This window comes from Carassius carassius, chromosome 29 (genome assembly GCF_963082965.1).
Source record: "Carassius carassius chromosome 29, fCarCar2.1, whole genome shotgun sequence".
Classification (NCBI taxonomy): Eukaryota; Metazoa; Chordata; class Actinopteri; order Cypriniformes; family Cyprinidae; genus Carassius; species Carassius carassius.
This window is the reverse complement of record NC_081783.1, coordinates 7,368,560-7,383,159: the sequence shown is the minus strand read 5'-3', so window position 1 is coordinate 7,383,159 and position 14,600 is coordinate 7,368,560. Positions and strand designations below refer to the sequence as shown.

At 37.7% G+C, this 14,600-nt stretch overlaps 1 protein-coding gene across 7 annotated transcripts in view; it reads left to right on the top strand.

The window, feature by feature from the left end:
- Positions 1 to 14,600, top strand: part of LOC132109520 (proto-oncogene DBL-like) — a 29,241-nt gene that overhangs the window by 8,961 nt on the left and 5,680 nt on the right. For 5 of the 7 annotated variants that reach the window (XM_059515661.1, XM_059515659.1, XM_059515658.1 and 2 more), the window contains 21 exons: positions 4,112 to 4,231; positions 4,313 to 4,429; positions 4,511 to 4,660; positions 6,533 to 6,654; positions 6,765 to 6,879; positions 7,096 to 7,215; positions 7,292 to 7,483; positions 7,791 to 7,982; positions 8,166 to 8,337; positions 9,486 to 9,568; positions 10,170 to 10,252; positions 10,332 to 10,398; positions 10,513 to 10,628; positions 12,181 to 12,250; positions 12,336 to 12,428; positions 12,511 to 12,603; positions 13,497 to 13,622; positions 13,691 to 13,912; positions 14,161 to 14,253; positions 14,334 to 14,412; positions 14,493 to 14,556. In XM_059515661.1, coding sequence (XP_059371644.1) covers positions 4,112 to 4,231; positions 4,313 to 4,429; positions 4,511 to 4,660; positions 6,533 to 6,654; positions 6,765 to 6,879; positions 7,096 to 7,215; positions 7,292 to 7,483; positions 7,791 to 7,982; positions 8,166 to 8,337; positions 9,486 to 9,568; positions 10,170 to 10,252; positions 10,332 to 10,398; positions 10,513 to 10,628; positions 12,181 to 12,250; positions 12,336 to 12,428; positions 12,511 to 12,603; positions 13,497 to 13,622; positions 13,691 to 13,912; positions 14,161 to 14,253; positions 14,334 to 14,412; positions 14,493 to 14,556 — 2,489 coding nt within the window. The remainder of the gene's footprint in view (positions 1 to 4,111; positions 4,232 to 4,312; positions 4,430 to 4,510; positions 4,661 to 6,532; positions 6,655 to 6,764; positions 6,880 to 7,095; positions 7,216 to 7,291; positions 7,484 to 7,790; positions 7,983 to 8,165; positions 8,338 to 9,485; positions 9,569 to 10,169; positions 10,253 to 10,331; positions 10,399 to 10,512; positions 10,629 to 12,180; positions 12,251 to 12,335; positions 12,429 to 12,510; positions 12,604 to 13,496; positions 13,623 to 13,690; positions 13,913 to 14,160; positions 14,254 to 14,333; positions 14,413 to 14,492; positions 14,557 to 14,600) is intronic. The other 2 variants (XM_059515660.1, XM_059515664.1) reach the window with 1 other exon arrangement.

The window sequence follows — 14,600 nt, the reverse complement described above, 5'->3', positions numbered from 1 at the left end:
ATTTACAGTAGTTGTCGGCTAATCAAGCTGGTTATCTCAGTTTGTAGTTTAGTGTTAACTAGTTAAGCGTTGTCTCATCAATTTGATTTTCATCAGTTGTCAGTGTGATGAGTGATAGTACAGGATGCACCGTAACACTAGATTCAGTTAGACTAAATGAATAATATTCATACTTGGAACGCATTTATTGCTTTTTTTGCATGCATTGTCGGAATTCCATATAAGGTGGAGTCCAAAAGTCTAAAACCACACTGAAACCTATAAAAATGTAAACAAAGAGGCAAAATGAATTGGCAATATATTATTCTGCACCATTTCCAAGTGATTACATTTTTGACATTATGCAAATTTATTTATTTTTTTTACAATTCGAACAGTTAGTTATTATTTTATTTTTTTTTAATTTATGTATTCAATACAATAGCAGACTTGAGGATAATTTCATTTGTAGCTAGCACTTGCAGCATCTTTTGATAACTATATTGGCCATGAAATTTATAGTAGTGGAATAATTGAATAAGTAACTAAAATAGTTTATGCATATTTTATTATTTCTTTATCATAGTACTGTACTTTACATGTATTTTAAAATGGATTTTAATTTTTACATTGTGTCTGGGACAAAGGTAAAACAGTAAAATCTAAACATTAAAACAACTGAAAAATACTACAAATAAACAAGTGTATGCAGGGTAAATGTTTCCATGCAAAGCAGATTTACATTAGACCCAGAACATTCATTAAACATGGAACTCTTTTCATTAGAATCAGAATCAGAATCAGAAAGAGCTTTATTGCCAAGTATGCTTGCGCATACAAGGAATTTGTTTTAGTGACATAATCTTCCAGTAAACAGAGACAACAACACACAGACAAAAAAAAAAAAAAAAAAAAAATTACAGGAGAATTACAAATTGGCAAATAAATAAGTGTATAAACAATTGTGCTATAAATGATAATGGAATAGGATTGAGTGAGATGCAGGAATGTTCTAGGATGGAGGGGTAACAAATAAATATAAGGATATTGCACATTTTTGCATAAGCATACGTTTAAGTGGGAAACATTTAACTGTTCATGAGGTAGATTGCCTGGGGGAAGAAACTATTCTTGTGCCTTGCTGTTCTTGTATTTGCGGCTCTGAGGCGCCGGCCAGATGGCAAAAGTTCAAAGATGGGGTGACTTGGATGTGAGGGATCCAGAGTGATTTTCTGAGTCCTTTTCCTCACTCTGGATGTGTACAGTTCTTGGAGGGTGGGCAGGGGAGCACCAATAATCCTTTCAGCAGTCCGAACAGTTCTCTGTAGTCTTCTGATATCTGATTTTGTAGCTGAACCAAACCAGACAGTAATTGAAGTACACAGGACTGACTCAATGACGGCTGAGTAGAACTGTTTCAGCAGCTCCTGTGGCAGGTTAAACTTCCTCAGCTGGCGAAGGAAGTACAACCTTTGTTGGGCTTTTTTCACAATGGAGCCAATGTGATTGTCCCACTTCAGGTCCTGAGAGATGGTGGTTCCCAGGAATCTGAATGACTCCACTGCAGCCACAGTGCTGTTCATGATGGTGAGTGGGGGGAGTGCAGGGGGGTTTCTCCTAAAGTCCACAGTCATCTCCACTGTTTTGAGCGTGTTCAGCTCCAGGTTGTTAAGACTGCACCAGACAGCCAGCTGCTCAACCTCCTGTCTGTAAGCAGACTCGTCACCGTCCTGGATGAGGCCGATGACTGTAGTATCGTCTGCAAACTTCAGGAGCTTGACAGAGGGGTCTTTAGAGGTGCAGTCGTTGGTGTACAGGGAGAAGAGCAGAGGGGAGAGAACACATCCCTGAGGGGCACCAGTGTTGGTGGAGCAGCTGTTTGACATGAATTTCCCCAGTCTCACTAATTGTTGCCTATCTGTCAGAAAGCTGGTGATCCACTGACAGATAGAGCTAGGAACAGAGAGCTGGGTCAGATTGGTTTGGAGGGTTGTTGGGATGATGGTGTTGAAAGCCGAACTAAAGTCCACAAACAGGATCCTCACATAAGTCCCTGTTTTGTCCAGATGTTGCAGGATGAAGTGCAATGCCATGTTGATTGCATCATCCACGGACCTGTTTGCTCGGTACGCAAACTGCAGGGGGTCCAGTAAGGGTCCAGTGATGTCCTTCAGATAAGCCAGAACCAGTTTTTCAAACGACTTCATGACGACAGACGTTAGAGCCACAGGTCTGTAGTCGTTAAGTCCTGTTATCTTGGGTTTCTTTGGAATGGGGATTATGGTGGAGCGTTTGAAGCATGAAGGCACTTCACACAACTCCAGAGATCTGTTGAAGATCTGTGAAAAGATGGGGGCCAGCTGGTCAGCACAGATTTTCAGACAGGCTGGTGTAACGCCATCTGGGCCTGGTGCTTTTCTTCTTTTGTTTTTCTTGAAGACCTGGCGCACATCATCTTCACAGATTTGAAGAGCAGGAGGTATGGAGAGGGGGATTGCAGGAGGTGTTAATGGTTGTGTAGGGAGATGGTCAGAGTGGGTGTTGGGGGTTTCAAATCTACAATAAAACTCATTCAGGTCGTTAGCAAGTCGTTGATTAGCCTCAGTGCAAGGGGATGGTGTCTTGTAGTTTGTGATGGCTCTCAGTCCTCTCCAAACTGAAGTAGAGTCGTTGGAAGTAAACTGGTCTTCCAACTTTTTAGCATAGGTCTTTTTAGCCGCTCTAATCTCTTTGTTCAGTGTGTTCCTGGCCTGATTGTACAAGACCCTGTCCCCATTTCTGTAGGCATCCTCTTTGGCCTGACGAAGGTGTCTGAGTTTTACTGTAAACCATGGCTTATCATTGTTGAATGTTAAATAAGTCCTGGTAGGAATGCATATATCCTCACAGAAACTAATATAGGATGTTACAGTCTCTGTGAGTTCGTCCAGATCGGTGGTAGCAGCTTCAAAAACGCTCCAGTCTGTGATGTCAAAACAAGATTGTAAATCCTGCTCTGTTTCGCTGGTCCATCTCTTCACAGTCTTTACTACAGGTTTAGCAGATTTAAGTTTCTGCTTGTAGGTCGGTATAAGATGAACCAGACAGTGATCAGAACGTCCCAAAGCTGCTCGTGGAACAGAGTGATATGCATCCTTTATTGTGGTGTAACAGTGATCCAGTATATTACTGTCTCTGGTGGGACAGGTAACATGCTGTCTGTATTTTGGCAGTTCACGAGAGAGATTGGCTTTATTAAAGTCCCCAAGAATGATTAAAACAGAGTCCGGGTGTTGTTGTTCTGTGTCTGTGATCTGATCAGCGAGTTTCTGTAAAGCTGAGCTCACATGCGCTTGAGGTGGAATGTAAACACTAACCAGAATGAGCGAGTGAAACTCCCGCGGCGAATAGAACGGCTTGCAGTTGATAAACTGCGTTTCTAGATCAGGACAGCACATCTTCTTTAACACAGTTACATCTGTACACCACCATTCATTGATGTAAAAGCATGTCCCGCCGCCGCGCGATTTCCCCGTTGATTCTGCGTCGCGATCCGCTCTAAACAGCTGAAAGCCCGGCAGATGGAGTGCGCTGTCCGGTATGGCGTCATTCAGCCAGGTTTCCGTGAAACACAGAGCAGCAGAGTGAGAGAAATCCTTATTTGTCCGAGAGAGCAGAAGGAGTTCGTCCGTTTTGTTGGGTAGAGAGCGGAGATTTGCGAGATGGATGCTAGGCAACGGCGTTCGAAATCCGCGCTTCCTGAGTCTGACGAGCGCTCCCGCTCGCTTTCCCCGTCTGCGCGTCCTGAAGCGCTTGATCAGCGCCGCTGCTCCTCCGATAACAATGTTCAGTAAAACGTCTGTATAATAGAAATCCGGAAAAATATCATGTGGTGTGTTCTGCCGAATGTTCAGCAGTTCATCCCTGGTGAAACTGATCGTGTTTGTTAAACAAAAAACAGGAAAAACGAACAAAAACAGTACAAACACTGGAGAGCCAAGCATTGAAGCAGCCATGTGCGGCGCCATCTTGGATTGGAAAATCCAAGTTTATATCCTCCAGTTTTTAAGGATTATTTTTGCATTTATCTGCCTGTTTAAGGCGGTATGTCCTTGTGTGTCTGCCAGGCTGATCTCATCTATTTCTGTCTTAGGCCTCATTCCCTGGAAACTTGCACCTTGTGTTGGTGCTAAGACCGACCAGCTTCTTCCAGCGCACGGTTACAGATCTCGGCTTCCGCTTTAGTCAAGACGACTTCATGCTTAGAATGCCTGTATGACTCATTACACTCATTTGTAATTTTATCTTTGTAAAGTCAGTACCACCCCGACCTGCATTTGTGTCTGCTATTAAGGTGGTGATGCTCAGCTCTGTCACAGATCTACTGCGGTACATTGATGAGAATCAGCTGACCTCAGAGTTTGGGGGAACTCTTGACTACTGCCACAGCGATTGGATCGTCTTAAGAACAGTAAAAAATTATGGTATAGATGCATTAATGAAATAGACCGAAATATCACATAAAACAAGGTAGATTCTTTGCTTTTTACAGGCCATTGAGAGTTTTGCGGTTATGGTTAAGGACATTGCTCAGATGCTGCAAGCGTTTGGAACAGAGCTGGCTGAGACACAGTTATCAGAAGAATGCAGTGCTGTTGAGTTCCTCCTGCTGTCCCACACTGAGAAATACAGGAGACTTAAGGTACAGCTCAGTGAAGCCCTCATGTGTAGAGAATTCTCTCACTTTTCCCTTATTGATTATTGCTGGACTTTAAAAACTGCTTTATGAACAACAGAATTTCTGCTTAACATGTAAATGAATTAATGCTGTCAAATGATTAATTGCATCCAAAATAAAAGTTTTTGTTTACATAATTTATGTGTGTACTGTGTATAATATTATGTATATATAAAGACACACATACAGCATATATTTTGAAAATATTTACATGTCTATATTTATATTCACATAAATTATATCCTATATAATTATTAATATTTAATGCATAAATGTAACATTTTTCGTAAATATATACATTCATGTGTGTGTATTTATGTATACATAATATATGCACACATATATTATGTAAACAAAAACTTTTATTTTGGATGCGATTAATCAAGATTAATCGTTTGACAGCACTAATATAAATATAGACTACGGTTTAAAAGTCAATACGTTTTTGAAAAGGTTCATTAAGGCTGTCTGCTATTGTCTTTTTGATCAAAAATACAATAAAAACAATAATATTGTTAAATAATATTACAAATTAAAATAACTTTTGTTTTTATTATATATTAAAATATAATTAATTGTTTTGATGCAAAACTGAATTTTCAGCAGCCATTACCTCAGTCTTCAGTATCACATGATCCTTCAGAAATCATTCTAATATCTTGACTTTTATTTTCATTTATTATTATTATTATTATCAAAGTTGACTAGAAAGTGCAAAAGAACATCATTTATTTGAAATAGAAATCGTTTGTAACATTATAAATGTCTTTACTGATGAATTGAATGCATCTTTGCTAAGTAAATATTTTTATGTAAACATTTATTTTTATAAAGAAAATACTACTCTCCCCAAATGGTTGTTTATACAAAATCTGAAACTAAATTTTTTATTATATATATATATATATATATATATATATATATATATATATATATATATATATATATATATATATATATATATATATATATATATAATATATATATATAAAATATGTATATGTATTATTATTATATTATTATTTAAATGGTTCTGTGGTGAAAGAAATATGTGACCCTGAAGCAAAAAAAACAGTCTTAAAGCGCTGGGGTATATTTATAGCAATAACCAAAAAAACATCGTATTGGTCAAAATTATTGATTTTTCTTTTATGCCAAAAATCAGAGTAAAGATAGTGTTCATAAACATATTTTGTAAATTTTCTACCAAACATTTATCATAGCTTAATGTTTGATTAGTAATATGCATTGCTAAGAGTTCATTTGGACAAATTTAAAGGCTATTTTCTCAATATTTAGATTTTTTTTTTAACCCTCAGATTCCAGATTTTTTTTTCCGAAAAACTGCCACTTAAGACTGGTTTTGTGGTCCAGGGTCACATATTATAAATATACCCATGTCTTGCATCAGTCTCTCAATTGAGGACAGCAGAGCTGCATGCATAATAATTATAATATATTTAGCTAAATAATTAGCAATAGTTTAGTTCGGAAAAGGACAAAAAAAACTCTTGACAGGGCAACCTATTAAACAGAGCGTCTGTAACAACCTCTTTTATCAGATTAAACATGGTATCTATGCTTGTTTCTACTACCACTTATTTTGCCAAGGAAAACATAAAAAAGTATCATACCTAGGGGAATAAACTATAATTAGGGTACACAAAGCATGTGAGTGCAAAAGCTGTGTTCCACTCCAGTCTGCAGTCACTTTTAGTTCCAGTCTTGTGTTTCCTGCCCCTCTGGGCTCTGGCTGTTGTTTTGTTCAATGATTCTGTGATGTCAATGACAGCAGAACACAGTGCGAAGTGTTTTTGTTGTTATTCATGGGTGAAGGATGCCATCAGATCTGTGATGAGAGAGGGGTGGCAGCTGCTCTCTAACCTGGAGACTTCAAGGAAGGAAGGGGACGCCGACACGCGCTGGGACATGACACAGGACTGGGATACCATGCAGAGGTGTAGGGTTTGATCCTGTTTATTTGAAAATAAATAGTCTTCATCACAAATACATTCTTCTAAAACTATGTGAACTTGAAATCATGCTTTCTGACATGTCCTTACTGCAGGCTGCTGGCTCAGCTCACAGATATGGAGATGGCGTTTGATGGCTTCTTTGATAAGCACCACCTCAAACTGCAGCAATATTTACAACTGCTGAGATATGAGCATAGTTATCAGGAGGTGAAATGCTTTTCTGTTCCAAACATTGCACAAAAACATACTGACAGCTCACAAACAAATGCTTTACACAAAACCAGTGCTGCCATTTGTCAATGCTGCATTACCTAATTTAAAAGTAAAAGTAAAGCAAAGAGGGAAGGATTTTTTTCCCTATTAAAATAGGAAGAGTCAATGAAAGTATTTTATCTAGTTGATCTAACATTCTCTTTATGTCAGATGGAGTGCTCTTTAGAGAAAATAAGAGCACAGGAAAGGAAGATAAGCATCACAGGAGAAACACTGTCCCAAACAGAGCAGTGTGTCAGAGAGCTGGACAGTTTGGAAAAACATGCACAGGTAACTGCATTATGCCTCCCTGTTCATGTTGTACAGTCAGTCACGGATATTTCTGATAGATTTGTGTTTGTTTCAGGAGGAGATGAGTCAGGCTCAGGTTCTTATCCTGCATGGGCATCAGCTGGCTGCTGGACACCATTATGCTATGGCTCTGATTATCCAGCGCTGCAATGAACTCAGACATCAGTGTGACACCCTGACCTCTGCCCTCAATACTAAACGCAACTCCCTGACACAAGCACAGACCTTGCTGCGCTGCCTCCAAGAGGTGGGCTAATACACTCACTCCTTCTCTTTATAAAGTCATTTTTCATTTCATATTATGAAAAAGTTTTTTTTTTTTTACATTTTTTTAAGAAGTGCCTTATGCTCATCAAGGCTGCAATTATTTGATCAAAATAAGAAAATCAGTAATATTGTGAAATACTAATGCAATTTAAAATAACAGCTTTCTATCTGAATATATTTTAATATAATTTCTTTAATTTCTATAATTATTTATTTTTGATAACTTTTGATCAAATGTAATGTGTTCTTGCCAAATAAAATGATTAAAATCTTTCTTTGTTTTGCAGGCTCTACGGTGGTGTGATGATGGCGCTTATCTCTTGGCCAATCAGCAGGTGGATAAATTCCAGTCTAAAGAAGGGGCGCAGGCAGCTCTTCGAGATATCGAGAAGTTCCAGGAGGCGGCGCCACCTCTCCTCGTTGCAGGCGAGGATGTGCTCTTTCTGGAGTATGAATCTGTGCTCACTCCTTGTCTACAGGTAAACACTGTCAGACTACAGAAATGAGACTAGATTCCTAAAGTAAATTCCTAGGCATCATTTTAGACAGTCATTTCAGAAATGTAGCTTCTGATGGATGTATTTGGTCCCTCTAAATCTTAAAGATTTAATTACACTATAGGCTAAATATAAATGGAAATCCTTTACTGTGGTGTGTTTCAGGCTCATATAGAGAAGACTTTCCAGAAGCATAGCTCTGTGCAGGCTCTGATTCAATCCAGACAGAACTGCCTGAGGAAAATGGCAGACAAACATGTCCGACCAATCCAGCTGGTGGTCCCTCGTGCAGAGAACCCACCACGTGCAAAATCCCCCCTCTTCTCCCCCAAACATGGTATGCGACAGTCCAATATTAATGTTAGGTCCAATTATCCTCAGTATTTTTCAGCCATTAATTCTCACAGTCTTATCAATAATTACTTTTTGACAAGATTTCGCTCTAAATTTTTCATATCTGCCATGTACATCACTTGCTACAATACAAAAACTAAAACACACTCTTTAATGAAGCTTTCAAGATGCCTGATCAAAAAGGATTTCATTGGGGTAATAACATGAAATCCTTCTATAGCTATTATGCATTTAAAAATGCACAGCTGCACCTTTTCCCTAATAAATCCCTGTGGATAATGCAAAATTCCTGGGCAGTTGCAAAATAAGGTGCATTTGCAATTCTCATGCAGCTCTTTTAATCCTTATTAACTCTGAGCACCCATAACAAAGGCTTTTCTGTGACGCATAGTCAAATGAAAGGCTCCATGTAAATTTATTTTTGTTTACCCCAGAATGCAAACCTTTATTACGTGGCTCTGTGGAATACTTGATTCTGATTTGTCAATAGTGGACCTCAGCTGTCAGATCCTTCTGTATAAGGACCATTAAATTGTATATTTCCCAAGTGACTATGGGAATGTGTTAAAAAAAGTAAATTGAATTGCAGATTAATAATGTATTACAGAATAAAATTCTGAATGTTATAATGGGAGAGGATAAATAAGATGGATTCGGTCGTCGTGCATTCACTTTTATTGTGAGAGCTGATGCACTTTAAGATGGAGAGATCAAGGGAGGAAGCCATAGAGATGTGCAGAGCTCACCTGACATACCGTGATCCTCAGCACAGCTGGATAACAGCCCATCAAATGTGATCCGCCAGGAACGCAATGTAAAGATGGATTTGTAGTTGAAACAAGGGCTTTTGGGAGGATTTTATTCACTTACTGAGGTCATAAACTGGTATTGAACTCTGAATGACCTCCAAAGTCAGATCAGGTTGATATTATGTTATTCCCAGTACTGTCTGATTGTTTTTTATGATATGATATGATATGATTTGATTGTGCATAGTACTGTGGCCGTTAATGTTTTGTGCTGCAGTCACTAGTCTGCAAAAAAATATTCTCATGGCTCTCACTGAAGCTACACGTTTTGCAACATATCAATTCTGTGTTGTATCCAACTGCTCTTTTTGTTTTAAAACAGATTTTAATTCCAGTTTAAAGTTCACCTTTGACCTCCCATTACCAGGCAAAAGAACATCAAGGAAAAGCCCAAACTCCAGGAAGGTAACAGCACTATTTCACTTGGTCTTTAGAAATAAATTTGGAGGTTATTTTTATAGTAATATATGTTATATATGGATGTTTGCTCAACTATGACCCGGTTGACTTTTAGAAAATAAACTCTCTCACTAGTCATCTCCACTACGTCTCAAATGATTTATTGTATTATTGTAAGGGCTCTGTAATGGAAAATATGGTGATGAAAATGACATTAAAAATTTTTTCAAAATAAAATAACTGAGGCTAATTAAGGCTTATTTCAAATATTGTATCCTAAAAAAATTTAAAACAATAATCACATTTTCAGACATTTCGTAATAAAATATTTTTTTTACTGTAATATTCACTTTAATATATACTAAGTTTAGATTTTTCCCTCACACATCAGTTTCCAAGATGTGATTGACATGTGACAAAAAGTTGAATTACCTGAACTACCCAAAGTTGAAGAAACACCCATAGACTGTATTTCACTTTTCATTGTAAAAAAGATGTATAAAGATCAGAAAAGTTGTGGAAATGGTGCAGTATGTGTGGTTTGATTAAATCAACACCTTATGCTTGTTTCTAAAGGAAATCATTCTGTGTTTTCTGTGTGGTTCAGATTGAAGTGATTCATGACTATCAGACGGCCAGCTCTCTCCCGTACAGTATGGATGGAGAAGACGCCACTGATCTGCTTAAACGGTGAGTCTGCTGTCTGACACTGTCTGTTTAAATGACACACTGATGTGTCTGATGACCATGTGAATGTGTGTGTCTCCAGACATGTGATAAAAGAGCTGATCGAGACCGAGAGGATCTATGTGGAGGAGCTGCTGGCAGTGCTCTTAGTAAGATGACCTTCATTTTTCTGAATGTGGCACTGAAGGTAGAGCTGGAAGCTGAGGTGTTGATGTTGTGGATTTGTTGAAGATCTCTGTCACTCTCTTTGTTTGGATTTGCAGGGCTACAGGGCTGAAATGGACAATCCGTCTCTTGCTCCGCTCCTGCCAACAAGTCTTCGGAACAAGAGAGATGTGCTGTTTGGAAACTTGCCTGATATCTACAACTTCCATAGCAGGCAAGGCCACACAGAGAGAACTTCATAACGCTGCTATTTTGCTGCAGGAGCAAAATGTTAACAATAGCTTCAGAACGAAATATGATTCTGTTTCCTGTGAGATAAAACGGCAAATCCTCAGCCTCAGAAATTCAGGCACAACTGCACCCTCACAGTTTTGACTTCAAGACACCTTCCTAAAACATCTTATTTTAATAAAACATATCGGTTTGTGCAGCTGTGTTTGCCAGTGGCTTTGAAACTTGTCTTGCCTGCTGGGTCTTCATCCCCGGGTGAGGCAAATTGCCAAATTGGTTGACTGCAGGAAGCCGTTACGCCAATTAAAGCACTTTAATTACTGCTAAATGGCTGTTGGTCAAATAAGGATTTGATTAAGCCAATGAGAGCTCAGCTGGAAGGGAGCGCATCAGCAGAGCGGGGGTTCTGATAGACAGCTGTGTGACCTCTCACTGAGTGTCAGTCAGTCTTATCTGTTACAGAGACAGAAAAAGGCATAGTGCAACTGGGAAATAAGAAAATGAAACAGTTGCTAAACTAATTATGCATACTAGATATTGTGCATACTATTTAAAGTGCATACTAAGTATAATGCACACTTTATTTGTAGTGCATATTAAATTTAAAACCTATTAATTGTAGTGCATACCGGATGTTAAACATTTTATGTGTACTTGATTTACTGCATAATAGATTTGTCAAGCATACTATGTGTATATATGTTTAACATGTTACTTTTGTAGTGAAAATGAGATTTAATACACACTAATTGTAGTGAATAGTTCTAGATATAATGCACATTAGATGTTGTACATACTGGATGTTTACTGGATTTCTACCTTTCAGTAGTTTGGAGTCAAAATCTATTTATAATTTTGTGTTGTTTTGTTTTTCACTAAATATATCTAAACATTTTTACAAGAAGATAAATTACAAATTGGAAGACATTTTTTCAAGTCAATCAAGACCTTTTTTTGTTAGATATAAGCATAAAACAAGAAAGCATTATTTGCTGTAAAAATGAATATTAACATGTTAAAACATGGGTAATTATATAATGATATTTTAAAATATATATTCACTGCTATTCGAAAGTTTGGGGTCAGTAGGAATTTTAAAGAAATACTTTTATTCAGCAAGGATGCATTAAATTGATCTATATTTCATATATATTTAAATTATATTTCAAATAAGTGCTGTTGTTTTGAACTTATTACTGAATACTTAAAAATGTATGACAGTTTCCACAAAAATATTTCAGCACCGTTTTCAAAATTGATCATAATAAGAAATGTTTCTTGAGCAGTAGAATGATTTCTGAACATTCAGATTTGCCATCACAGGAATAAGTGAAATTTTTAAACATTGAAATAGAAAACAGTTATTTTAAATTTTAATAATATTTTATATTACTGTTTTTACTGTATAACTGATCAAATAAATAGTAAGCAAAAAAAATAAAAAATTATCAACCCTGAAATTCTGAATTACATTAAATTATGAACAGCTTGTAGTTTGGCACCAAAGTGTGTGACTTGTGTCTTCTGTTCTCCAGTGTCTTCCTGCAGGATTTGGAAAGCTGTCTGGAAAGCCCTGAGGCAGTTGGAGCTTGCTTTCTGGAAAGGGTGAGGAAGTTTATAAAACCATATGAGGCTAATTCTGTTTTGTTTTTACAAACATATCCAACATAAACTACCTGTCTGTTTTCAGAAAGACCATTTCCATTTGTATGAATGTTACTGTCAGAACAAGCCTCGATCTGATTCTTTATGGAGGCAGTTCTCGGACTGCCCATTCTTTCAGGTATCAAAAACCATCTCTATCTATAAAAATACTTGCAGCGCACATCTAGAAATAGACCTGAAATGTGTCCTGTGTGTTACAGGAGTGCCAAAAGAAGCTGGAACACAAACTTGCTCTTGACTCATACCTGCTGAAGCCAGTCCAGCGCCTTACAAAGTATCAACTCCTATTAAAGGTGCAAGCTTTAGTTGAATACAAATGTGAATTTAGGATTTTTTCATATAAAAGTATATGTTTTGTTATATGTTAAAAGTATTTTAGTAAAAAAAGAAACGTTTTATGTGGTATTTAATTTTATATACATATATAATATATATATATATAATTTCCATATTATGTATTTATTATACCTTTTGATCAGGAAATCCCATCTTAGTTTGTTTGATAAGGTGTTCTGGGATATGGTTCATGTGAACTGCAGTATGGTTTGCATTTGGTATTATATAACAATGCAACCTGTGGAAGTTTATTTCTGCCACAGAATAAAAACTAAGTATTTAATATAAAAAATATAATGTATAATATAACAGAAAAAAGTTTTTCTTGATTTTGTGAACTAAAGCATCAAAATTCAGGCAATTCAGACTTTTTTTTTCTCCGAATTGCGAGTTTATATATTGCAATTGCAAGTTTACATTTCATAATTCTGGATGCAGAATTGCAAGACGTGAACTTATAATTTTGAGAATAAAAGTCAAAATTGTAGTGGTAAATTTGAAATTCTGAGAAAATATTTTTGCATGCACATGCAGTCCAGTCAAATGCCTCATATTTGGGGAGGGAAAAAAACTTCAGAATTCAGAATTGTGTGATATAAAGAGGTGTAAACGCTTAGTTATGATTTGATTTCATAACTTGGATTTGCATTAGAAGGGAACAAGTCAGAATTGTGAGTGATAAACTCACAGTTGAGGAAAAAAAAAAGTCATAACTGTGAGATAAAAAGTTTTAAATTTTTGTTCCGTAAGCTTCCATAGCAACCTTGTGTAATTTTTTACGTTTTCTGATGTACTGTAGGAATACTTTTGTCCATTAAATCCGAGGAATTGTATGCGTGTTTGATAATAGGAGCTTCTGAAGTACAGCTCAGGCTGCGAGAGAGTTTCTGAGCTGCAGGGGGCGCTAGAAGCCATGCTGGACCTGCTGAAGTCAGTCAACGACTCCATGCACCAGATTGCCATCACCGGATATGAGGTGACATTTTTACCAACTTCAAGTGAGTGTGTGAATGCATACAGTAGCTAACAAGTTGTATGTTGCAGGGAGATCTCAACAATCTGGGCCGCGTGCTAATGCAAGGCTCCTTCAGTGTGTGGATTAGTCATAAGAAGGGTCCGACCCGAGTGAAGGAGCTGGCCCGCTTCAAGCCCATGCAGCGACACCTGTTCCTGCATGAGCACGCACTCCTCTTTTGCAAGCGTCGAGAGGATCAAGGAGAGAACGCTGACAAAACTCCCTCCTACAGCTTCAAGCACTGTCTTAAGGTACGGCGCGCACACTTCCTGCTGGGAGGGAGCACATGTGCAATCTCAGAAAGTCCTGCCAGCATCACATGTGGATGCATCGTTGTATACCAGCCTGTTTACTCATGACAGCATTCATTTCTTGTTTTTAAAATATGATGCTACTTCACAGGATGTGACAGGATATGACATTTTTATACAGCAGATAGCTGTGAGTTTTCAGATTCACATGTGTTTCCGTGAGTATACAATGCCGTTTATGCTGGCAGATGAGTGCAGTCGGCATTACGGAGAACGTCAAAGGAGATGTGAAGAAGTTTGAGATCTGGTACAGTGGCAGAGAGGAAGTCTATGTGATACAGGTGAGAATGTAGTATTATTTAATGGACAATGACCGTGGTTTCTGTCACATTTACCACTGTTATGCAAAAAATTCTCATAGGCACCTTCAGTGGAAGTGAAGATTGCTTGGCTGAACGAGATCAGAAAGATTCTGACCAACCAGCAGAAACAGCTAAAAGGTCTCAATACATTTCCTGTGATTAAATGTCACTGTTATATATACTTGTGAGTAATGTGTGCTGTTCTCTCATTGGCTCAGAGGAGTTGTGTCACTCTGCTGCAGTCTCAGAGCAGATACAGGTCTCTCCTTCTCTCTCAGTGAGGTAAGAATCCACTAGTGTACAGATCACTGTTCCTGAGCCCCTCT